This window comes from Mizuhopecten yessoensis, unplaced genomic scaffold (assembly GCF_002113885.1).
Source record: "Mizuhopecten yessoensis strain PY_sf001 unplaced genomic scaffold, ASM211388v2 scaffold465, whole genome shotgun sequence".
In the NCBI taxonomy this organism is placed as follows: Eukaryota; Metazoa; Mollusca; class Bivalvia; order Pectinida; family Pectinidae; genus Mizuhopecten; species Mizuhopecten yessoensis.
The window spans coordinates 305132-331283 of record NW_018403560.1 but is presented as its reverse complement, the minus strand read 5'-3'; the positions used below and the strand labels follow the sequence as shown (position 1 = coordinate 331283).

Here is a 26152-nt window from a genome sequence, read left to right as displayed (position 1 = left end):
TAAACTTACCTGAGAGCTACACTAATTACCTGAGAGTTACGCTAATTACCTGAGAGGCGGTTTGAATTAAACTTGCTTTAGAGTTATTCTAATTATCTAAGAGTTTTGAGTTAAACTTACCTGAGAGTTACACTAATTACCTGAGAGGAGGTTTGAATTACACTTGCTTTAGAGTTATACTAATTATCTAAGAGGTTTGAGTTAAACTTACATAAGAGTTACACTGATTACCTGCAAGTTACACTAATAACCTGAGAGCAGGTTTGAGTTACACTTACTTAAGAGTTACACTAATAATTAATCATAACCTAAGATGAGATTTGAGTTACACTTACTTTAGAGTTACACAATTATCTGAGGGGAGGTACCTGAGAGTTACACAAATTACCTGAGGGGATGTACTTGAGTTACACTAATTACCTGAGGGGATGTACTTGAGTTACACTAATTACCTGAGGGGAGGTACCCGAGAGTTACACTAATTACCTGAGGGGAGTTACCTGAGAGTTACACTTATTACCTGAGGGGAGTTACCTGAGAGTTACACAAATTACCTGTGGGGAGTTACCTGAGAATTACACAATTACCTGTGGGGAGTTACCTGAGAGTTACACTAATTACCTGAGAGTTACACAAATTACCTGAGGGGATCGAGTTACCCGAGAGTTACACAAATTACCTGAGGGGAGGTTTTGGGTCTGATTCCTCTTCCTCCTCTGGCGGAGATCCCTCCTCATATGAAAATGATAGGGCATCTGTGTTATCTGTATCAATAGTGCTGTTTGTGTCCCCCATCTCGCTTGGCTCAGGGGCTGAAAAACACATCACACATTATAAGTCATCCCAGGTAAAAAAACACTATCCCATGTAGGCCCTCATTATTAGCGCTACTATAGTTATCACAGTTTAAAGTCCAAATTTCAAACTTCAAAAACAAAACCAAAATTTTTGAATGAGCGTTAATATTGTTAGAAAACTATGTACACATACCTAGAACTATATTTTAAAATGGTTATGAAATTTTATATAGTCAACATTTAAATTTGGATTGAAATAAAAAAAAAAAAGAAGTAGTGATCCTGGGGCTAGATCGTTAATGTGTGTGACTCCTCTGTTAACAGGTACATCCATGTTTGACTATTGATTGTATTTACCTTATACTGAATGTGACAGGCTTTATAAGACCTGTATCGTTAGAGTGAATAGTCTGTGTGTACTGACTTACCCCCTTCATACTGTAGCATCTCTCCTGTACAGTCCTTAGGCACATACTGTGCACACTTCTTGTGGCAGTTAAACCTGCAATCTGGAAAAGTCAACAGAATCATTTATGAAAATGGTGCCAGTTCTTTATTCTTATAACAAGAGATCCCAGAGGGATCTTGGCGACCACCTTTGTACCATCTTCATTAGTTCTTAATGTCGGTTCGATCTTTTCTCTTCTTTCCTCTAATCTGTTTGATCGAGTTATGTTAACAGTAAATGCACCTTGAGGTAACTTTTGATCTAAACTTAATACTGATACGTATGAAAGCCAACCTTCAAAGTGAGTTTGTCATTTCACATATTTACTAGTACAGTACTTAATGTGAAAGAAATAGAATCGATCATTGCAATATGAGAAAGATCTGTTTAGTTCTTCTTTTAATCCATTTTTTTTTGATGATCAGTCTCAAAATATAACATGCACAAAGAGAGATCAAGTGGAACCTACATTTAAAATTTGAGAAAGATCCCTCCCGTACTTCCAGAGAAATAGCGATAACAATTTTTCACTATCAAAATCCAAGATGGCTGCCTGTCGGCCATGTTGTTTATCCGATCAGTCTCTAAAATTGCCCTGCAGAGCTAAGGACCAAGGGGAAACTACATATAAAATTTGAGAAAGATCCCTCTGGTACTTCTTGAGAAATAGCGATAACAAGAATTGTTTAAGGACGGACGACGGACGGCGGACGGACCACGGATGCAGGGTTATTTGAATAGCCCACCATCAGATGATGGTGGGCTAAAAATGTCATCGTAAGATGTATGAAATTTATCTTCAACACGTATTCTTTTAAACTTGACAAAGTCTCACTTAAATGAAAACTTACAGACTTTTTTCAAAACCTTTTAAGATTAGACGAATTCAGTCATTGAAAAAAAAGAAGCTGTATGATGTACAGAAGTGCATCTTGAAGGAAAATATTTGAGGCAGCTTTGTCTCATAAGTGTTAAGTCATCATGTATTCAATCTTAGATTTATGTTAAAAACCAACCGAGAAAAGTCTCTTTCCTTTTCCTTTTTGTTTATGATATATATACTTTAAACAAACTGTAATAATGGTAAACATTTAAGTTGTGTTTTCAAATTCTGAATTAGAAGTCACAACACAATAGGTCAACAAGTACTCCAAGAACTGCGCATGCTCTAGTCTAATTATGACATTTAGAGTTGGTTGGTTCAAGAGTCGGTTCAACAGAAATGTAAATGTATATCAATATTTTATAATGTGCGACCACTGTACACATATCTTCAATGTCTCCTCTGTACCAGGTATAGGATACATTTCCCGTTCTTTTTCCAGTTTTCTGTCCTCCTACACTTTACTTTGATTTGAATCCATGACTCTTTCCCCCTTAGAATATGTAAATCTTTTGTAACTATATAACACTTGTAAATCACCGCAGCATATCACTATTTCCTCTGAACACCTCTGCAACCCTTACTGACCCCTAACAGTTCTAAATATATAAGTATGGGTTATATCATACATATCTCTCTGTTTTCATTGATTGGAGCTCTATCCTTCTAAAGTCCCTTTTGGAAGATTCGTAAGGATAGCATTAGGGAGTGTGTTTAGATTTGTAAGGATTATGTATTAGGACGTGTGTGTTTAGATTTGTAAGGATTATGTATTAGGGAGTGTGTCTAGATTTGTAAGTATAGTATTAGGACGTGTGTTTAGATTTGTAAGGATAGTATTAGGGAGTGTGTCTAGATTTGTAAGTATAGTATTAGGGAGTGTGTCTAGATTTGTAAGTATTAAGTATTAGGACGTGTGTTTAGATTTGTAAGTATAGTATTAGGGAGTGTGTTTAGATTTGTAAGGATAGTATTAGGGAGTGTGTTTAGATTTGTAAGGAAAGTATTAGGGAGTGTGTTTAGATTTGTAAGGAAAGTATTAGGGAGTGTGTTTAGATTTGTAAGTATAGTATTAGGGAGTGTGTTTAGATTTGTAAGGAAAGTATTAGGGAGTGTGTTTAGATTTGTAAGGAAAGTATTAGGGAGTGTGTTTAGATTTGTAAGTATAGTATTAGGGAGTGTGTTTAGATTTGTAAGGAAAGTATTAGGGAGTGTGTTTAGATTTGTAAGGAAAGTATTAGGGAGTGTGTTTAGATTTGTAAGTATAGTATTAGGGAGTGTGTTTAGATTTGTAAGGAAAGTATTAGGGAGTGTGTTTAGATTTGTAAGTATAGTATTAGGGAGTGTGTTAAGATTTGTAAGGATTATGTATTAGGGAGTGTGTTTAGATTTGTAAGGATAGTATTAGGGAGTGTGTTCAGATTTGTAAGGATAGTATTAGGGAGTGTGTTTAGATTTTTAAGGATAGTATTAGGGAGTGTGTTTAGATTTGTAAGGATTATGTATTAGGGAGTGTGTTTAGATTTGTAAGGATAGTATTAGGACGTGTGTTTAGATTTGTAAGGATTATGTATTAGGACGTGTGTTTAGATTTGTAAGGATAGTATTAGGACGTGTGTTTAGATTTGTAAGGATAGTATTAGGGAGTGTGTTTAGATTTGTAAGGAAAGTATTAGGGAGTGTGTTTAGATTTAACAGCATGGTACATTTCCCCTTCCATATTTTTTGAAATCTTTACGGAGGCAGATTTTTACCTAGATTGATTCCTTTCCAATTAAAGTCCCGTTCTTGCCATGTTCTGGTACCTTTGACCCATCTTACCCAATTACAAGCTGTCAAGTTATTTATTTTATCAACAATGAAAGTGCTATCTTGTTAGTGCATGGAGTTTGTTTCTACAAGCCAAATAAAAAATCCATTTTCATCATTTTCCACATCATTGTTTGACCTTTTCACCTTGAAAATTACTGAACACAATCCAGTGCTATAAGCACCTACTAGATCTAGCACACTTGTTATATGCCAGATGCCTTGTTGAATGCACCAGCAAATCTGGAAGTGTCTATTCTACACCTTCTTACATCGGAGTAGGTTGGCTATTTGCCGCACACGCATGTAAAAGACCACATACCTGTGTACTTATGTGTGTCTGGGATAATCTCAATTGGCAAAAGCTATGTATAACAGGTTTCTTTCAGATTGATGATCATCTTTAAAACAGTGGAATTGTTCGGGGTCTGGATAGAACACAGGCCTACTGGATAATGAGTCTGATTTTCTTTTTAAGAAAATTTATATTCATCTATAACTTATTGATTGAGTAGTCATTCTGGCCATTTTATTGTTGGAGAAGCACAAGAAACACATTCAAATTAAGATTAAAGTGAAAATATGAATATAAGTTATCAGACAGTGACAGCAGCTTTCCTTGTATTAAACATATTTGACACTCATATTCAAATGTAGTTTGGTATGGTTCTATTTTATGCATAGAGAAAGAAAGAAATATCTTTCCTTGACTGGAAGTGTGGTAATTGCTGTCTAATGGGAGAGAATTACTTATCTCCTGTTAACAAATATCAGGCTCATCACCTGTTAATTACTGACAGATTATTACCTGTTAATCACTATCGGAGCTATCACCTGTGAATGACTTACTTTTCTCCCACCCTTCACAGGTGTGTCTCCCGTTTTAGCTGGTAAAGATCAGCTTGTCACCCCCTAGGGGGAGATAGCCTTGTGCCGATTATTAAATTGTAATGTCATACTAAGAATTCCACGACAGCCCTGCTCAGCGCTTTTAGTAAAAAAAGTGTTTTGGCTTGAATTATCACGTAAACAGATATGCCAAAATGCGGAAAGTTGAAACTCGACAGAAAACCCCGTAATATATGTTAAACATTATTGCTTCTATTATAACCGTTCAAAAATTTGAAAGGAATTGATTAAAAAATAAAAAAAAGTTCTTGCATTTACTACACAATGCCCTTATTCGGCAATAAAAGGGGCATAACTCCACAAAAATGCACATAAACTTCTGAATGCGAACTTGTCCGAGATATATTGGTATGCAATATGTGTACCAAGTCTGAGTTCAATCAACCTAAGGGAACTCAAGTTATCGTGCGGAAACCTTGTTTCAGACGACGCAACCGACAACGCCGACAAAGTAATACCTATATGTCGCCTCGCTTTGCAGGCGACACAAAAATGTGTCACCGGTAATTGTGACTTCATCGAAAGTGAATGACGATATTCATACCCCACATGTGTTTTTGTTTACAAACATGGCAGACTACTGTTGGTGGAGTTGTGACTAAAATAATAGGATGGGACAAAATTTATCATCCCCTGCCTTGAGGGTGTGACAGAGAAATCTCCAACCCTCAGAGTGATGTTTTTTTGGTTGTCTAACCCTCGGCAGAGCCTCATCACCCCTCGGGTAGGAGATTTCTCTGTTATACCCTCAAGGTAGGGAGAAGATTATTTTTATCTTCCGTTATTTACTATCAAACCTATAACACAGCGCAAGGATGTGTTTTCTATGCCACTTTGCCTACATAACTGTTTTAACATATAATGAGAAAGCTATATTGCAGTCACCACGTGGACTCAGCACAAATTTTCTTGTCTGCCACTATTATGACTTTGGCCTTGGACGTTGACCTAGTAATCAATAGCATGCATCCTCCTCAGAGTATCAGTCTTGATTTAGAGACAATTGATTTCACATTGAATGTCCCCAGAGTCTAGTACAAATAGGATGCCTCCTGCTCACAATCAACAATCTATATGCTTGATGTCAGCGAGAAGTAATTCATTCTTATTCATGTCTTAGTGAGCAATTCCAAACTAAAGACTGCCTTACAGCATAGCTATCCGAGTTCAAGTGCAAATAGCTTCTTATTGCCATATAGAAAAGATAAGTTATGTTAATCAAGAACTCTATGTTGTAAATTTGCGGGTGAACGTTGAGTGGTTATTTTGTCATAGATGGTGACAAACCAAGTATGGACACAGTTGGGGACATAGTGATATACCAAGTATAGACACAGTTGGGGACATAGTGATATACCAAGTATAGACACACTTGGGGACATAGTGATATACCAAGTATATACACAGTTGGCGCCATAGTGATATAACAAGTATATACACAGTTGGGGACATAGTGATATACAAAGTATAGACACAGTTGGGGACATAGTGATATACCAGGTATATATACAGTTGGGGACACATTGATATACCAAGTATTCACACAGTTGGGGACACAGTGATATACCAGGTATATACAAAGTGGGGGACATAGTGATATACCAAGTATAGACACACTTGGGGACATAGTGATATACCAAGTATATAGATACGACTGTGGACATAGTGATATACCACGTATATATATATACGGTATATACAAAGTTGGGGACATAGTGATATCCCAAGTATAGACACAGTTGGGGACATAGTGATATACCAGGTATAGACACAGTTGGGGACACAGTGAGATACCAAGTATAGACACAGTTGGGGACACAGTGAGATACCAAGTATATACACAGTTGGGGACACATTGATATACCAAGTATTCACACAGTTGGGGACACAGTGATATACCAGGTATATACAGAGTTGGGGAAATAGTGATATACAAAGTATAGACACAGTTGGGGACATAGTTATATACCAAGTATAGACACAGTTGGGGACATAGGGATATACCAAGTATATACACAGTTGGGGAAATAGTGATATACCAAGTATATACACAGCTGGGGACATAGTGATATACCAAGTATTTACACAGTTGGGGACATAGTGATATACCAGGTATATACACAGTTCGGGACACATTGATATACCAAGTATTTACACAGTTAGGGACACAGTGATATACCAGGTATATACAAAGTTGGGGACATAGTGATATCCCAAGTATAGACACAGTTGGGGACATAGTTATATACCAAGTATAGACACAGTTGGGGACATAGTGATATACCAGGTATATACACAGTTGGGGACACATTGATATACCAAGTATTTACACAGTTGGGGACACAGTGATATACCAGGTATATACAAAGTTGGGGACATAGTGATATACCAAGTATAGACACAGTTGGGGACATAGTGATATACCAGGTATAGACACAGTTGGGGACACAGTGATATACCAAGTATATACACAGTTGGGGACACAGTGATATACCAAGTATAGACACAGTTGGGGACATAGTAATATACCAAGTATATATATACGACTGTGGACATAGTTATATACCAAGTATATATATACGACTGTGGACATAGTGATATACAAAGCATTTAAATATGACAGTGGAAATAGTGATATACCAAGTATATAGATACGACTGTGGACATAGTGATATACAAAGTATTTAAATACGACTGTGGACATAGTGATATACCAAGTATATTTATACGACTGTGGACATAGTGATATACCAAGTATATATATACGACTGTGGACATAGTGATATACGAAGTATTTATATACGACTGTGGACATAGTGATATACCACGTATATATATACGACTGTGGATAAAGTGATATACAAAGTATTTAAATACGACTGTAGACATAGTGATATACCAGGTATATATATACGACTGCGGACATAGTGATATACCAAGCATATATATACGACTGTGATACGACTGTGGACATAGTGATATACGAAGTATTTAAATACGACTGTGGACATAGTGATATACGAAGTATATATATACGACTGTGGACATAGTGATATACCAAGTATATATATACGACTGTGGACATAGTGATATACCAAGTATATATATACGACTGTGATACGACTGTGGACATAGTGAAATACCACGTATATATACGACTGTGGATAAAGTGATATATATAAGTATATATATACAACTGTGGATATAGTAATATACCAAGTACAAATGTATATATATACGACTGTGGACATAGTGATATACCAGGTATATACACAGTTGGGGACATAGTGATATACCACATATATATATATACCACTGTGGACATAGTTATATACTAAGTATATATATATACGACTGTGGACATAGTGATATACCAAGTATATATATACGACTGTGGACATAGTGATATACCAAGTATATATATACGACTGTGGACATAGTGATATACCAAGTATATATATACGACTGTGGACATAGTGATATACCAAGTATATATATACGACTGTGGACATAGTGATATACCAAGTATATATATACGACTGTGGACATAGTGATATACCAAGTATATATATACGACTGTGGACATAGTGATATACCAAGTATATATATACGACTGTGGACATAGTGATATACCAAGTATATATATACGACTGTGGACATAGTGATATACCAAGTATATATATACGACTGTGGACATAGTGATATACCAAGTATATATATACGACTGTGGACATAGTGATATACCAAGTATATATATACGACTGTGGACATAGTGATATACCAAGTATATATATACGACTGTGGACATAGTGATATACCAAGTATATATATACGACTGTGGACATAGTGATATACCAAGTATATATATACGACTGTGGACATAGTGATATACCAAGTATATATATACGACTGTGGACATAGTGATATACCAAGTATATATATACGACTGTGGACATAGTGATATACCAAGTATATATATACGACTGTGGACATAGTGATATACCAAGTATATATATACGACTGTGGACATAGTGATATACCAAGTATATATATACGACTGTGGACATAGTGATATACCAAGTATATATATACGACTGTGGACATAGTGATATACCAAGTATATATATACGACTGTGGACATAGTGATATACCAAGTATATATATACGACTGTGGACATAGTGATATACCAAGTATATATATACGACTGTGGACATAGTGATATACCAAGTATATATATACGACTGTGGACATAGTGATATACCAAGTATATATATACGACTGTGGACATAGTGATATACCAAGTATATATATACGACTGTGGACATAGTGATATACCAAGTATATATATACGACTGTGGACATAGTGATATACCAAGTATATATATACGACTGTGGACATAGTAATATACCAAGTATATATATACGACTGTGGACATAGTGATATACCAAGTATATATATACGACTGTGGACATAGTGATATACCAAGTATATATATACGACTGTGGACATAGTGATATACCAAGTATATATATATGACTGTGGACATAATGATATACCAAGTGTATACATATGACTGTGGACATAGTGATATACCAAGTATATATATACGACTGTGGACATAGTGATATACCAAGTATATATATATGACTGTGGATAAAGTGATATACCAAGTATATATAGACGACTGTGGACATAGTGATATACCAAGTGTATATATACGACTGTGGACATAGTGATATACCATGCATATCTATACGACTGTGGACATAGTGATATACCATGCATATCTATACGACTGTGGACATAGTGATATACCATGCATATCTATACGACTGTGGACATAGTGATATACCAAGTATATATATACGACTGTTGACATAGTGATATACCAAGTATATATAAACGACTGTGGACATAGTGATATACCAAGTATATATATATACGACTGTGGACATAGTGATATACCAAGTATATATATACGACTGTGGACATAGTGATATACCAAGTATATATATACGACTGTGGACATAGTGATATACCAAGTATATATATATGACTGTGGACATGCACTATAGACACAAAGGCTTTAACATACACTGTAGCAAACAAGGAGAAATGATTGACAACCTATATACAGGATGAACTCAGTGATGTGCTGACAAGAAAGACAGCCGTAACAGCAATTAAATTGCAGCTTCAAAACAATTCCCTCTTGTTAGTAGATAGTGAACATGTATTCGACACCAGTATTGGTAATGTTGATCACACTCCTTGCTTACTGACCTGGCTAGTATGTGTTCCATTACGATGAAGGTGACTATGATATATGTATCAATGTGTCTTTCATTTAAACATTAATATAAGGCACACATCAAATTACTTTACTGGATTGGTAACAGCGGCAATTCAATCAAATTTTCATCATTAATTCAGGAAAAAAATGTTAATGATTTGTCAGGTATTTTCGACAAAATTCACCTTTAAATTCAATATAATTTTAAGAATTTGAACAAAATGTATTAGATCTCCAAAGTAATACACATTCTGAATTACATAACAGTATATATAAGGAATAATGAAATGTCTGCCACACAGAGAGTCTGAGGTGAGGTAATGACAGAAATGATTACCTGTATAAATAAACCATACACACAAGAGGAAATAATTCACATCATTTGAACTTATCTTACCGTTCCTATAGAAGGTGAAAATTACTTTGGGATTAATATATAGCTGCAATGTGACCTTGACATGTCGGTTACCTGTGACTTGTATATAACTAGAATTTTGTTTTTGTGAACAAAAACATATGTCTCCCCTTATTAGCCAATAGAAAAACTCTGGTATAAAAAATTAACAAAGGGCCATATCGCTTTATATAGTGGGGCACGAGACCTGAATTATGAATGTGACACCCCTACTTCCCAAGATACATTAAAACTTAAGCAAGTTTAGTCAACGTAGGTGAAATAACATGGAAGTCATGCGGTGGACAAACTTCGCTTCTTAAATTTAACAAAGGGCCATAACTCTGTATATAGTGTGAGAAATTCCACCTTCCCAAGATACATTAAATATGGTAAGTATGTCAACGTAGGTGAAACAACAGATCTTATTCTCTGGACAAAGTTCCGTATTAAAATTAAACAAAGGGACATTACTCTGTATATAGAAGGGCACAAAACCTGATTTTAGTGTAAGAGAATCTGCCTTCTCAATATACATAAATATGATAAAGTATGGTCAACGTAGGTGAAATAACATGGAACTTATGCTCCGGACAACCTTAAATCGCATTAAAATTAAACAAAGGGCCATAACTCTGTATATAGTGAAACATGAGACCTAATTCTATCGCACTGCACATCTTCTGTGGGTGATGTAAAAATAGTTCGAACTTGATCAAGATATCTTTAAACGGTTTGAAATTTACGGGCCAGACAAGAACTTACTGAAAATGTGCACATATTTGACCTTTGACCTTGGTGATGCATGCATGCATACCTAAAGTTTCATCAAGATATCTTGAACGGTTTAAAAGTTATGGCCCGGACAAGTTGCGATTGGAAGAACCAGAAGAAGAAGATGAACCAGTACTAATACAATATGTCTCATTTCATATGAAAGGGAGACATAATTACTACAAAGCAGGTGTTAATATTGATCATGGTACAAGTATATTTGTTGATCGACTTTGTCAATTACTACATTTTTGCAAAATAAGCTAGTTATTTCTGGCAACACAACTAAATGTATTTGACCTACGCTAAATGCATAGTTTACCTTTAGTTTCATAAATATGCAACTAATTTTCTATCCTTGGCATGTTAATAATTTTGCCTCGGCTTGATACAATAATTCAGGCCTAAAGGAGCCCTGTACCTCTGATCAAAACTGTGGACTAGGCTTTAGAAAGTGTTTTTACCAATTTTACAAATAAAGGTGAAAGGAACAAAAATACACACAATGTTCCGAGTGTAAAAATATAATGGAATCAGACATTGATTTGAACCCTGGACCTTAGATCGTTGTTCTGTTGCACTTCCTAGTTTACTGTAGTACCAGTGATGCCAAGTTATATCCAAAAAGAAATAAAGAGAAGGTTACTGTGTGTCCGAAACGTTACAGTGGAAATTAATTGTTTTATCTGCCCTGAAACAGGCATCTTAAGTTGACATAGACAACACAACTATTTAGTCCAGAAAAAGGTTTTTAGTGAAGGTTTCAGTAATCAGATCAATTTTGGGGTGTTTAACTTTGTCATATGAGCAGATTATTATAAATGAAGCTTTGGAGTTTTCACAGGACTACAGTGATGGAGACAACCTTGAACAGAGACATGTGATGTGTGGACAACACCCTTTACCTGTTATCCTAGTGTAATGACAGCTGATCCCTACTTGTTAGCCCAGTTTTCACACATTACATATAGCAGCTGGCAAATCAATAAAACGCCTTAGTGTTGGGGAGGTTCTTAATTCTTATATCATTATAATGTACTAATATATATTGGTACTTTGGTATGAAAACTAACAAAGATAACTGTTTCTTATATAAGCTGACAACAATCAACACAAATTGATTGTGTCAGAACACTTAAAAACAGAGATTGGTTCTTGATGAATACAGACAGGTTCTGTACTACGTGAGTTACATAAAACTTTTACTGGGTATAAAATAGTATATCTGACTACTAAGTTGAAATGTTCTAGCAGACGGTCAGGAAGTTCTTAGTTTTGTCTGTTTATGACCTTATAACAGCTATGGTCATTTAAGTGTAACCAAGGTCATCAATTTTTTTCCAATGCCTCCACTAAGAGTCGAACCGGGTACCCAGGACCTCTGGCTTACTAGTCTTATGCTCTGCCGAATGAGCTTAAGAGAAATTCTCCCTAGCCGAGTCGGTAGGAAGCGGCTAGTATTTTACCAAAGTGACAAAAGGATGTGAAAGGATTTGATAGTGGAAGAAAACTGGAGAACCCTGAGAAAAACCGACAACCTGTGGCTAGTACTTGGCGACTGCCCCACGTAGGCCTTGAACCCGAGACCAAGTGGTGGTGGGCCAGTGATGGTAGACGGTCAGATTCCTTACCTCTCCACCAAAATGACCCCTTACCAATAAGTTCTTACCAATATTTGAACTTTGAAAATATTAAACAATGAAAGATAGTGCCATGATGGTAACTGTCAGCGCCTAGTGTAAACCCTGTGGTCTCTGTAACTAGGATACCAATTAGGATGTGAATGGGCTGATAAGATATGGCTCAAACATCTTATTTTTGGTCAAAACTATGGTAAAGTAAAGGTTTGGGTGTCCCTATGTATGTAACACACCATTTGACCATGAAGTATATACATTCAAAGTATGATCACTGTTTATGTTTTAGTGGGTGAGATTAGGCTTGGAAATGTGTTGGTTGGTACTTAGGTCAGGGTCAAATAGAGGTCCTAGTGACCTAATTTTGGTAGGGGGACACACATTGTCACCAGGATCTATATGTATACTAAGTGTTATCTTCAAACCTGAATTCGTGGGTGTGATATGACTCAGAAATATGTACTTTGATACTTGAGGTCAAGGTCAATTAGTTGTGTTGACCTCAGTTTTTGGTATGGGACACCTTGCTTGACCATGATGTTACAAAATAGTAGGTAGGATTTCTCTATCTAAATACAACAGATGTAACACACATGATCCGAAAACATGGTTAGATGGACTGAATGATGGATGAATGCACCAGCTGTCAAAGAGAACACAATGGAACACACATATGTACCTCCCACTATGTAATGGGGGTATAAAAACTTGGTAAAAAATGGTAATGTATACTGAGAATGGGCTGGTATGAAGACTGACAGATAAAACGTATACCTAAAATACATAACCCTACACTGATGTAACGATTACCCACAGACAACCAAAGACAGAAGTAGATGACAAGCTGCACTCCTCTAAAGTAAAACATATTTCATACTCATTACTATTATATAGGTGGTGAAAAAATATCTGATTAGCCAACTGTTCACTGATTCTTGTATAAGGGAGTTTACATAAGGTACTTGACGACCTTGGCAGGCAAGCTATTAACTGGTGTTATATATAACACCAAGGTCATCAAATGTAGAATTCAACCTTACATCTAACGTTTCCTTGTTTGCTCTTGTTGTCTTTTTCACACATGCCGACTACGTGGAGGTAGTCCTACCATTGTGCAGTGGCTACACAAGTATTAATGTGTGATAGATAACCACTAACAGGCCTAATGACTGCTATTAAGTGTATACGTACCGCGCCAAGCTTGTAGAAACATGCAGCTGATAGAAACCTATATCTGCTGCCATGTCATTCCATGTACTACAACTTTACACTTCAGTAATTAGGAACTTATTTAACAAGATCTAAGCCATCAGAGGAATTCAGAGGTTTTTTTCCACCTGGCCTACATTACTCTGATCTGCATGTTACAGAGTCTTACAGGATGTTTTATTTTTTCTAGATCAACATTGCAATTGATATCAGCCTTGTATTTGCAGTGGTTTCCAAACTGGGATGTATTATCAGCAAGAATGGTCAAATAGCCAAAATTTGCTGATTTCCATGTTGAAAGAAATTCAAGCAATCAACAGGTCAGACACCCCAATGTTTATATATCTCAAATCCATCAGTCAAACATACTAAGGTTTCAAAATCCTATACAAACAAGTGAAACCTCAAACCAACAAGTCAAACATCCCAATGTTTATACATCTCTAACCAACAAGCCAAACATCCAAATGTTTATATATCTCTAACCAACAAGTCAAACATACCAATGTTTATACATCTCCAACCAACAAGTCAAACATCCCAATGTTTATCCATCCCTAACCAACAAGTCAAACATCCCAATGTTTATATATCTCCAACCAACAAGTTAAACATCCCAATGTTTATACATCTCTAACCAACAAGCCAAACATCCAAATGTTTATATATCTCTAACCAACAAGTCAAACACCCCAATGTTTATATATCTCTAACCAACAAGTCAAACATACCAATGTTTATACATCTCCAACCAACAAGTCAAACATCCCAATGTTTATATATCTCCAACCAACAAGTCAAACATCCCAATGTTTATACATCTCTAACCAACAAGCCAAACATCCAAATGTTTATATATCTCTAACCAACAAGTCAAACATACCAATGTTTATACATCTCCAACCAACAAGTCAAACATCCCAATGTTTATATATCTCCAACCAACAAGTCAAACCAACAAGTCAAAGATCCAAATGTTTATACATCTCTAACCAACAAGCCAAACATCCAAATGTTTATATATCTCTAACCAACAAGTCAAACATACCAATGTTTATACATCTCCAACCAACAAGTCAAACATCCCAATGTTTATATATCTCCAACCAACAAGTCAAACATCCCAATGTTTATCCATCCCTAACCAACAAGTCAAACATCCCAATGTTTATACATCTCTAACCAACAAGCCAAACATCCAAATGTTTATATATCTCTAACCAACAAGTCAAACACCCCAATGTTTATATATCTCTAACCAACAAGTCAAACATACCAATGTTTATACATCTCCAACCAACAAGTCAAACATCCCAATGTTTATCCATCCCTAACCAACAAGTCAAACATCCCAATGTTTATATATCTCCAACCAACAAGTCAAACATCCCAATGTTTATCCATCCCTAACCAACAAGTCAAACATCCCAATGTTTATATATCTCCAACCAACAAGTCAAACATCCCAATGTTTATATATCTCCAACCAACAAGTCAAACATCCCAATGTTTATATATCTCCAACCAACAAGTCAAACATCCCAATGTTTATACATCTCTGACTATACTGATACTCCTCCTGAGTGTAATAAGACAGGGACCTGCTCTGTACTCCATCATCGGATCACAGGACGCCAGACTCACCACATAATGACATCATCCACGCCTCAAACTGACCTTTGGTTCACACGACCTAATTCACACCTGTATATCGTGGTGTTGCAGCATTACCGTGACTGCTATAACATTGATCTGCTACCACCCTAATCCCGTCTCTATCAGGTTTTAATAGTCTAATCACTTGTACACAGTTAAGCATATACACTGTGTAGTTGGCTAAAGTATCTCACACACAGGTGCCAACAAGTGAACACGCCCTTGTAAACACCATGTAGACCTAACTGTATATTGTCCCTGGTTAACCATCCAACAACTTATGTTATTCTGCCGTTATTGATGTCATAATAGAAATGTTTAAATCTTTTAATGTTAAGCTGAAACGCTACTGATACTTGTACCATTCACAGTAAACAATGTATACAGTAAAAACTAGAACACTGACAGGTCAGTTAGGGCCCGTCCTGTGGCAATATATCCCCCATAATCATCAAGAAGCAATTTGCCAATATAACAGAGCTTGGCGTTTGACATTTGGACTTCATAAAGAATCGCAAAGACGCAAAATATACATTTCACATATACTATGATCTGAGTCTTGTTTCCTTCCACCTCCATATTTGCTTGGCAAACAGAAATGTAAATACTGGTGCAATATTCATTTGTTAGCTTTGATTTGTTATACCGGTATTTCACCTTAAATATCACATTGACTTTTGACCCAGTGACCTTGACCTTTGGTCAATTGACTCCTTGTTTAATTATGAGCAACATTCTCCAAAGGATCATAACAAAATGTTCACCAGTGAAAAGATACAAAATCTAACACTGACCCAGGGATCTTGACCTTTGGTCAGTTGATTAATTCCAACCAACTTTGCTTCATCATGTCATAAAAAAATGTGCATCAGTGAAAACATGCAAAATTTGACCTTGACCTTTGACTCCAATGACCTTGACCTTTGACCTCAATTTTTTACCTCAGTATATTTTTTCTTTGCTTCATAATGTCATAAAATGCTCATTAATGAAAAGCTACAAAATTAGACCTTGACCTCTGGTCAGTTGACTCTTTTTTTTTAATTCTGAACAACTTTTCTTCATCATGTCATAACGAAATGTCCATCAGTGAAAAGATGCAAAATTGACCTAGACCTTTAAACCTAATGACCTTGACCTTTGACCTTGAACTTTTATATATATACCTGTGTATTTTTGTGAACTGAACATCTTGACCAAGTTTCATTTAAATCGGTCAATAAATACCGTAGTTATCAGCCAGGAACAAAATTTGTGTACAGACAGACAGACAGACAAACATACAGAGTGATTACTATAGGGCACCCGTATCTCCGATACGGGGCCCTTATTAGTCACATTTGAATGTTTTGCCACAATTTAACTTTTGCCTTTTTTACACTCTGTAATGTCAGGTAATTAGTACATAGTATACCATATATAGTTGTAACATGTTAAGAGCAAATTAACACTAAGTGAAGATGAATTTTACTAGTGGAGGGCAAATAGATTTGGTCTACATTGGCTAGGCAAACATTTTCCAGAATAAAGTAACTTACCTACAGCAAACTGTACACCTTGTGTTCTGTGTGTAATGCTGTCTATGATGATCTTTACAATGTATTCACTGTTTTAAGGTTGTTAGCACTAACATTTACATTTCATTTCCCTCTCCAGGTGATTTACACTGACCTTCTCAGTTTCTCAAGGTTATTTATACAATGTAATATCATTTACACTGTATCTGCATCCAAAGGAATCGTTATTTCAACATTTACATTGCATTCCTGGGTCATGGTTATTAACACTGATCTTCAGTTTCCTTTAATTTATACTGTATCCTTTTCTAAAGGTCATTAACACTGACCTTTACACAGTATCCCCATCTTAAGGTCATTAACACTGACCTTTACACAATATCCCCATCTTAAAGTCATTAACACTGACCTTAGACAATATCCCCATCTTAAAGTCATTAACACTGACCTTTACACAATTACCCCATCTTAAAGTCATTAACACTGACCTTAACACTGTTTCCCTATCTCAAGGTCTTTAACATTGACTTCTACATTGTATCCCCATCTCAAAGTCATTAAAACTGACCTTTACACTGTATCCTCATCTCAAGGTCATTAACACTGACCTTAACACTGTATCCTCATCTCAAGGTCATTAACACTGACCTTAACACTGTATCCTCATCTCAAGGTAAATAACACGGACCTTAACACTGAATCTTCATCTCAAGGTCATTAACACTGACCTTTACACTATATCCTCATCTCAAAGTCATTAACACTGACCTTTATACTGCATCGCAATCTAAAGATCATTTAAACTGATCCTTACAATGTTTCCCATTTTAAAGCTTAACACTGACCTTTATTTGATATCGCCATCTAAAGGTTAATAACATAGACCTTTACACTGTTTCCCTATGTCAAGGTCATTAACACTGAACTTTAGACTTCATCCCAATTTATAGATTATAATTATTGACCTTTACACTGTATCCCTATCTCAAGGTTATTAACACAGACCTTTACACTGTATCCCTATCTCAAGGTTATTTATAATGCCTTTTACTTTCCTTTATCAAGTTTATGAACACTGACCTTTACACTGCAGGCCCTGCCTGAAGAGACCCTTGAGTAGCCGACGGCACCACTGGCAGATAGTGGGGCGTGTGTAGTTGTGGACATTGAATGTGTGAGGCACTTTGAGTTTGATGCGCCCATACAATTCTCGCTCCATCCAGATTGGTCGCCCCCCTAATGACTTGGAGCGACTGCTGCGTGGTTCCCCCACCAGCGGGAGAGACTGTTGATTTGGTACTGCTAGAGTCTGTAAACAAAATATTCATGATCAAATGAAAATCTGCCTTTGCAAACATACCAGCATTCTACATTTGAACCTAGAACATTGATTGGAAGTTTATACAGCCCTTTAATGCTCCAATTACATCCTTTTTGTCTTGCTTTCCTTTTCCTGGTTTAAGGAAAATTTATCCTGTAATTTTTTTTCTGTTCATGTGTTGCTCAAAATGACAAAGAATTTTGAAGATTTACCTGACTTTCTGTTTTAGATATGAGAGGGGAAAGTTTAAAGGTTTACCTGACTTTCTATTTTAGATATGAGAGGGGAAAGTTTAAAGGTTTACCTGACTTTCTGTTTTAGATATGAGACGGGAAAGTTTAAAGGTTTACCTGACTTCCTGTTTTAGATATGAGACGGGAAAGTTCAAAAGTTTACCTGACTTCCTGTTGTAGATATGAGACGGGAAAGTTTAAAGGTTTACCTGACTTCCTGTTTTAGATATGAGACGGGAAAGTTTAAAGGTTTACCTGACTTCCTGTGTCTGGCATAGTGTTCATGTCCACCTTCTCCCTCATGGAGTATGACAGACTACTGGTCGATGGCCGCCGTTGACGGTCATATGAGCAATTGTTGGGAATCTTGAAGGCACAACGTTTATGGAAGTTCAAGCCACACCCTGTCGAACATAATAAACAATATATAATGTATACATTTTGTGATGAATAGGGCTTTTCCCTCAAAAATGAGTTTTACCAATGGTTTTTGCCTATTTAACCCTTTCACCCCTATGTAACTTTAGTAGACTCTACCATGCATTTATATGGATGAGTCCATTATAGTTTACAGTGGTGGAAGGGTTAAGTGTGCCAAATCCAAAGGAGTGATCATGGTTAAAGGTATTGGTGAAATTAAGGTCTCTTTTGTTGTACTGTGTGACTAGTACTCCAAATGATTAGAATATTTCATTCAAAGTTCAAGTATATGATTTAAGGAATTCAAAAAAAAATCTTATCCAAAAAAAAGAGATGTTATATTTGATTAAATCCAAGTAATTGAACAGCTGTGCAGTGATAACATACCTTCACACTTTAGGCCCTGTTTGACGAGTCCAAAGAGCATCTCCCCACAGAAATCACAGAAGTGTGGTGATTTGTAAGAGTGTACAAACAGCAGGTGAGGCCTGATCTGTAGGTCCTCCATAGTGGTCTGGGCTACAATATATATAACACAGATTTTGTCAACAAAACATCACACAATGCAAGGTACAATAATAGGTGTAGTACATGTTTATAAAAACATGTCACAGAATGAAAATGTCTAAGCAAATCAGAGGCCAGGCACATCCATACTTCATTCTTCTTAAACACGAAAATGAAGAACACTTAGGTGGGACCGTCAAACAGAAACTTATGTACCTCAGGTATTGAGTTCGGTGACAAGCTATAGATCTGCAGCGGTGTAAAGTAAAACTTCTTTGAAGGAAAGTCATACATTTTTTTACAGCAATTGGAGTCGATCACTTCTCGAGAAAAAATATTGTCTTGGCCAATCAGAGGCAAGGTTGACAATCTTGTTAGATCAGCACGGGAAAAAGAATATTTGGTCAGGACCTTATATAGAATATTTGTAAAACAAATCAGAGGTCAAGGTGTCCATTTTTGGTTTTTGGATCTATTGGGATAAAAAGTAACAACAATTAGTAAGAATCTCAATAATAAAAAAAAATCAAAAAAAATCTCAATAATGTCATAGCTCGAGGACAAACTCTCTTAAATACTCAGTTGATAAAAAATATAGGTCACTGTATCTCAGTATTGTCTGAGTGCACGACACAAACTCATCTCAAGATGTGACTACACATGAAGTTTTGTTAACCTGCTTGAAAAAGTTAAGAAATTATGACTCAGAAATGATCTCCTTTGATTCTCTGTGGAGTCAAAAACAAAGCGGTCATGACCGGTGTGTCAAGTAACCTTGACTAAGTGCATTAGCACTTTTACCAAACATGCAACAGCACAGGGGATTTGGTCATTATGTAGGAATATACAAGGGAACTATACCGACTGGAAACATTAATCACGGAGAGATGGGATTGTTACAATGCAGCTTTAATTACGAAAGATGTAATCATATATCTGAGAAGTCTTATTGATCATACAAATGCTTCACTTTTGCAAAAATTGTTGCAAAACAATAATATCAATTTCAATAAATCATTATTTGTTATACCCTGGCAAACTAGGTATGCATTAGATAAATGGGGATATACACAAGGCATTAAATGAAGCCTGCATTAGCTTTCCATCTAAACAATGCATGTATATTAGGCTTCCAACTCAAGACTTTCCCACTGCCTGACAAATTGAAATAAAAGCATTTCCCCATAACTCACCATAAGCTTGTCTGATTTCTGTCTGTAATTTGTTATTTTGTAAATCATCTTGAAATAATAACATTATACCCAGAAGATGTTTGCTATACAATCTAAATAACTTACACAGAAAAGTTCTTTACCTACACACCATGAAGTAGAGCTTGATGCAGCTGGTGGCCATTCTTTGTTTTATAACTGGACATTATATTATCTCCATACCATTAATGTGATTTGTGTCTGAGACTACAGGCCATCCCTGTATATAACCCCTGGTCTTTATATATAAGGATTATATCTCCAATCAAATTCTATTTACAGTCCACTATTTCAGAGACAACAAATATATATAATCTTGTTTAAAATACTAGTAATGGCAGATTACAGTCAACAAGAAAGGAATATGAACAATTTCGCCCTCTTCTGAAAAATTCAGATAGAGTTAGCTATAACATTGAAATGATGGTGCCTTCAATCTCATTGGCAAAGGGAAATTAAAATGGCCATCAAGGGTAACAGAACAAGTTTTATATATAGTCAAGATAAATCATTTAAAACAAAATTATTTGCCCTCCAAATACCATCATTCTTGACCGCAAAGTTTTTATTGTAGAAAACATTATTTGAAGTTCTTAACATACTTGACTTATGTAACGTTGAGTGGGTGAAGGTTACATTGTACGTATATGTTTAAACAAACGAGAGTCTCTTGGTAAACCAGAAGTCTTAAAATGTTTTCGCATCTTACCCCTCTAACCAAGGAAGTACTCCTGAGTTCATTTATCTGGGCAAATTTGATAGTGCTTCACACAATCATGCTACTGACCAAATATCACGAACCTAATGAAGAAATATACCTTGAAAATTGGTCAAGGTCATCCAATCTGAAGAATTTGATAGCCACCAACCCTCAGCATGCTACTGGCCAAATATCATGACCCTAAGCCTCTTGGTTTTTAAGAAAAAGGTGATCTATATCATAAGAGTATTGTAACCTATGTTAACTAAGCCAGATGCAAGGATACACTATTAATGGTTTCTTTGTGCGATTAACAAGTCCTGATGTACAGTGTGCCACAGAGGTGTGCATAGTGACATATAACAGTCATTGAACTGTAAAAAGAAGCAAACATATTTAAGATTTCATTAAGGGCTTTGTTTACCCAGAGTCTCTGCTATACAATCCAGTAGATATCTTCTACAGAAGTATACAGCTCCTGTTGTGTTCTATTGTCACCAAGGCAACCAATGGTTACCTGGCTAAACAGAACCCAGATCATTCTGTTTAAACCATAATTTACCTAGTCATTATAAGTTTCATACAATACCATATATCCATTTCTATGTATTTATAAGCCATGGTTTAACCTAGTGTATAGTCCCGTATTGTACCCTGTACTATGTCCATGTAGCTAAGTCCCTAATATTGTATTATATCCATTTTGATGTAAACCTATGTAATAGGAAATTTGTGTATGACAATATAATCCTACTGGTGGTGTATTATATGTTTGATAAGACAGAACTCACAGTGAATAGCCGACACACGTCTCCTCTTCTTTTTTACAGACAGTTGTCATATATATATTCCTACGAAATGCTCCTGATATCTTTGGATAGTGATTATAAGTCTTGATAAAGTATACAATATATGCGGGAAGATTTGTATTGACCTGTATGGCCCTCTGGATATTCAACTATATGTAGTAACCGATGACACTACACATTTCTCTGTGGACAGATAGTAGGACAATTACTCCCACATCCCACGCCATTAATGACCCTGACAGGATCTGGATTCAGTCCGTACCTACCTGTGTATATATCCATTATAGTGAAGACAAAACTATACAAGTCCACATTTCACAAACTTCTTATCTTTGACATTTAATATATCAGTTACACATTTAGTTCCCTTTTCTTATCTTAACCTACATCTATAAATGGATCTATCTATCTTAAGACTAATTGAGATAACATCTACTGGCCTGGAAGACAGTCACATTAAGTTTAGGTACAAAATCTTAAGTGCACCTCAAACGATAAACATATTTGTAACCAACATCTTCTTGTTTACATATGTCTCTACTTCGGATGACATATGTCTTGAGACACATGTGCCAAACATCTGTACACATGTCTGTTTATTTAACCTGTAATTACACATCTTTCATGTTACCTCAAATAGCACATGTGACACATCTGCTGATCAAATACAATATACATAACTCTAATTACACACATGGGTCACACATCTGCTGGTCTCATACAGTATATACCTTTAATCACACACATGGGTCACACATGACGATATCTGCTGGTCACATACAATTCTAATTACACATGTGTCACACATCTGCTGGTCACACTTGTACATCTAATTACACATGTGTCTCACATCTGCTGGTCACACTTGTACATCTAATTACCCATGTGTAACACATCTGCTGGTCACACTTGTACATCAAATTACACATGTGTAACACATCTGCTGGTCACACTTGTACATATAATTACACATGTGTAACACATCTGCTGGTCACACTTGTACATATAATTACACATGTGTAACACATCTGCTGGTCAAACTTGTACATCTAATGACACATGTGTAACACATCTGCTGGTCACACTTATACATCTAATTACACATGTGTAACACATCTACTGGTCACACTTGTACATCTAATTACACATGTGTAACACGTCTGCTGGTCACACTTGTTCATCAAATTACACATGTGACACACATCTGCTGGTCACACTTGTACATCTAATGACACATGTGTAACACATCTGCTGGTCACACTTATACATCTAATTACACATGTGTAACACATCTACTGGTCACACTTGTACATCTAATTACACATGTGTAACAGATCTGCTGGTCACACTTGTACATCTAATTACACATGTGTAACACTTTTGCTGGTCACACTTGTTCATCTAATTACACATGTGACACACATCTGCTGGTCACTCTTGTACATCTAATTACACATGTGTAACACATCTGTTGGTCACACTTGTACATCTAATGACACATGTGTAACACATCTACTGGTCACACTTGTACATCTAATTACACATGTGTCTCACATCTGCTGGTCACACTTGTACATCTAATTACCCATGTGTAACACATCTGCTGGTCACACTTGTACATCAAATTACACATGTGTAACACATCTGCTGGTCACACTTGTACTTCTAATTACACATGTGTAACACATCTGCTGGTCACACTTGTACATCTAATTACAGGTACCTTTAGGTCTTTATTATTACTCATGTACATGTATATTGTTTATCATATACATATTAGATTTCTCTTATTTGCATGCATGCATACCTCTAAATTTAACATGATTTATTATGCAAGTTTCATGGTTGAATGCCGAGGAACGAACATATGAAGGTAATCGTATTGCCTTTGGAATTACAAATGCAGATATTATCATACTTTTTGGCAAAATACCTCAAACTATTCGATGATATATAGATTAATTCAAAGACAAAATCATGAAGATAACTTAAGTCATCTTTTATAACTGATTAACGTTCAGAAGAAAATTTTCATAGAATACGTTCAAATTCAAATCTACTGCCAGCGATTCTTTTTGCCATTAAGTCCTACAATCGAATAAAAAAACCAGGCTGCTGCCCCAGCAAAAAACTGCTAAATTTTCACAAATGTTGCAAAACATGTGGGATATCTTCCCAATTTCAATGAAAATATGGACTTATTTTCCCAAATTGTGTAGAAAATCCAGGCTTTCGTAAAAATTAATTAAAAAAACCACTGACTGTATGATTAAAACTGAAACAGTGATTTCAAACTTAGAAGATTAAGGCATAAAACATTATCCACCATAAATCCACAAAAGGTCACCAAAACACTGATTGTATCATTGATTGTACTTTAGGAGACTGTTACTCTCCCGTGTAGATATATAGGGTTAATCTGTACCACATACACACAGGGTAAAGAGAATCTGTCGGTAGGAGAGTCTACCCTCTCTATATACATCATCTAGTATGTTCACTAATGTTATTGTACCGTGTTGCTCCTTCAAAAATAAGAACAGTTTGCAAGTCTTCTCTATCCATATATAACTAATGCATAAGGTTCAACCAGTTTTGGCATTTTGTTGGAATTGATAGCCTATTGTACACCAAGGTTTACAACTACTGACACCAATGCTACCCTATAACCTACTGCAGATACAGGAATCCAATAGCTATATAGAGCAATGTTGTCAGTTGTCAGATAGGAGGTAGTACCAAAATGAGCTCAATATCTGAGCAGCAGCATCAAATTGTAGACTAACATGTATAATGTGGTACCACTCTGTGGTCTTACATGTACAACTTGTTACCTAGCTGTGGTCTTACATGTACAACTTGTTACCTAGCTGTGGTCTTACTTATACAACTTGTTATCAATTTGTCACTAAAATCTTGTTACCTAGTGGTGCATGGTCTTGCATGTACAACGTGTTACCTAGCTGTGGTTGTGCATGTACAACTTGTTACCTAGCTGTGGTCTTACTTTTACAACTTGTTACCTAGCTGTGGTCTTGCATGTACAACTTGTTACCTAGCTGTGGTCTTGCATGTACAACTTTTTACCTAGCTGTGGTCTTGCATGTACAATTTGTTACCTAGCTGTGGTCTTGCATGTACAACTTGTTACCTAGCTGTGGTCTTGCATGTACAACTTTTTACCTAGCTGTGGTCTTACTTGTACAACTTGTTACCTAGCTGTGGTCCTGCATGTACAACTTGTTACCTAGCTGTGGTCCTGCATTTGCAACTTGTTATCTAGCTGTGGTCTTACTTGTACAACTTGCTATGAACCTGTGGTCTTGCATGTACAACTTGCTATTACACTGTAGTCTTGCAAGAACAATGTGTACTAACTCGATCATCACCACTTGTAATCTAGATGTGACCTTACTTTTACAACTTATAACAAATTTGTCACCTGCAACTTTTCATCTAGCTATGACCTTACTTAAGCTTGTACAACTTAAATTATAACCAATTTGTCACCTTTAACATACCAAGCTGTGACCTTGCTTTTACAACTTTTTACCAAGCTGTGATTGAGATACCAGTACAGGTACAATTTGTTACCAAACTATGGTCAAACATATAATAACGTA

General features: G+C 36.0%; 1 protein-coding gene across 7 annotated transcripts in view; it reads right to left on the bottom strand.

Annotated features, from left to right (window-relative positions):
- Positions 1-26152, bottom strand: part of LOC110449538 (serine/threonine-protein kinase D3-like) — an 83274-nt gene that overhangs the window by 35071 nt on the left and 22051 nt on the right. For all 7 annotated transcript variants that reach the window (XM_021496478.1, XM_021496495.1, XM_021496501.1 and 4 more), the window contains 5 exons: positions 19690-19821; positions 19138-19286; positions 18409-18637; positions 1226-1306; positions 680-812 (listed from right to left, as the gene is read on the bottom strand). In XM_021496478.1, the coding sequence (XP_021352153.1) occupies positions 680-812; positions 1226-1306; positions 18409-18637; positions 19138-19286; positions 19690-19821 (724 nt within the window). The remainder of the gene's footprint in view (positions 1-679; positions 813-1225; positions 1307-18408; positions 18638-19137; positions 19287-19689; positions 19822-26152) is intronic.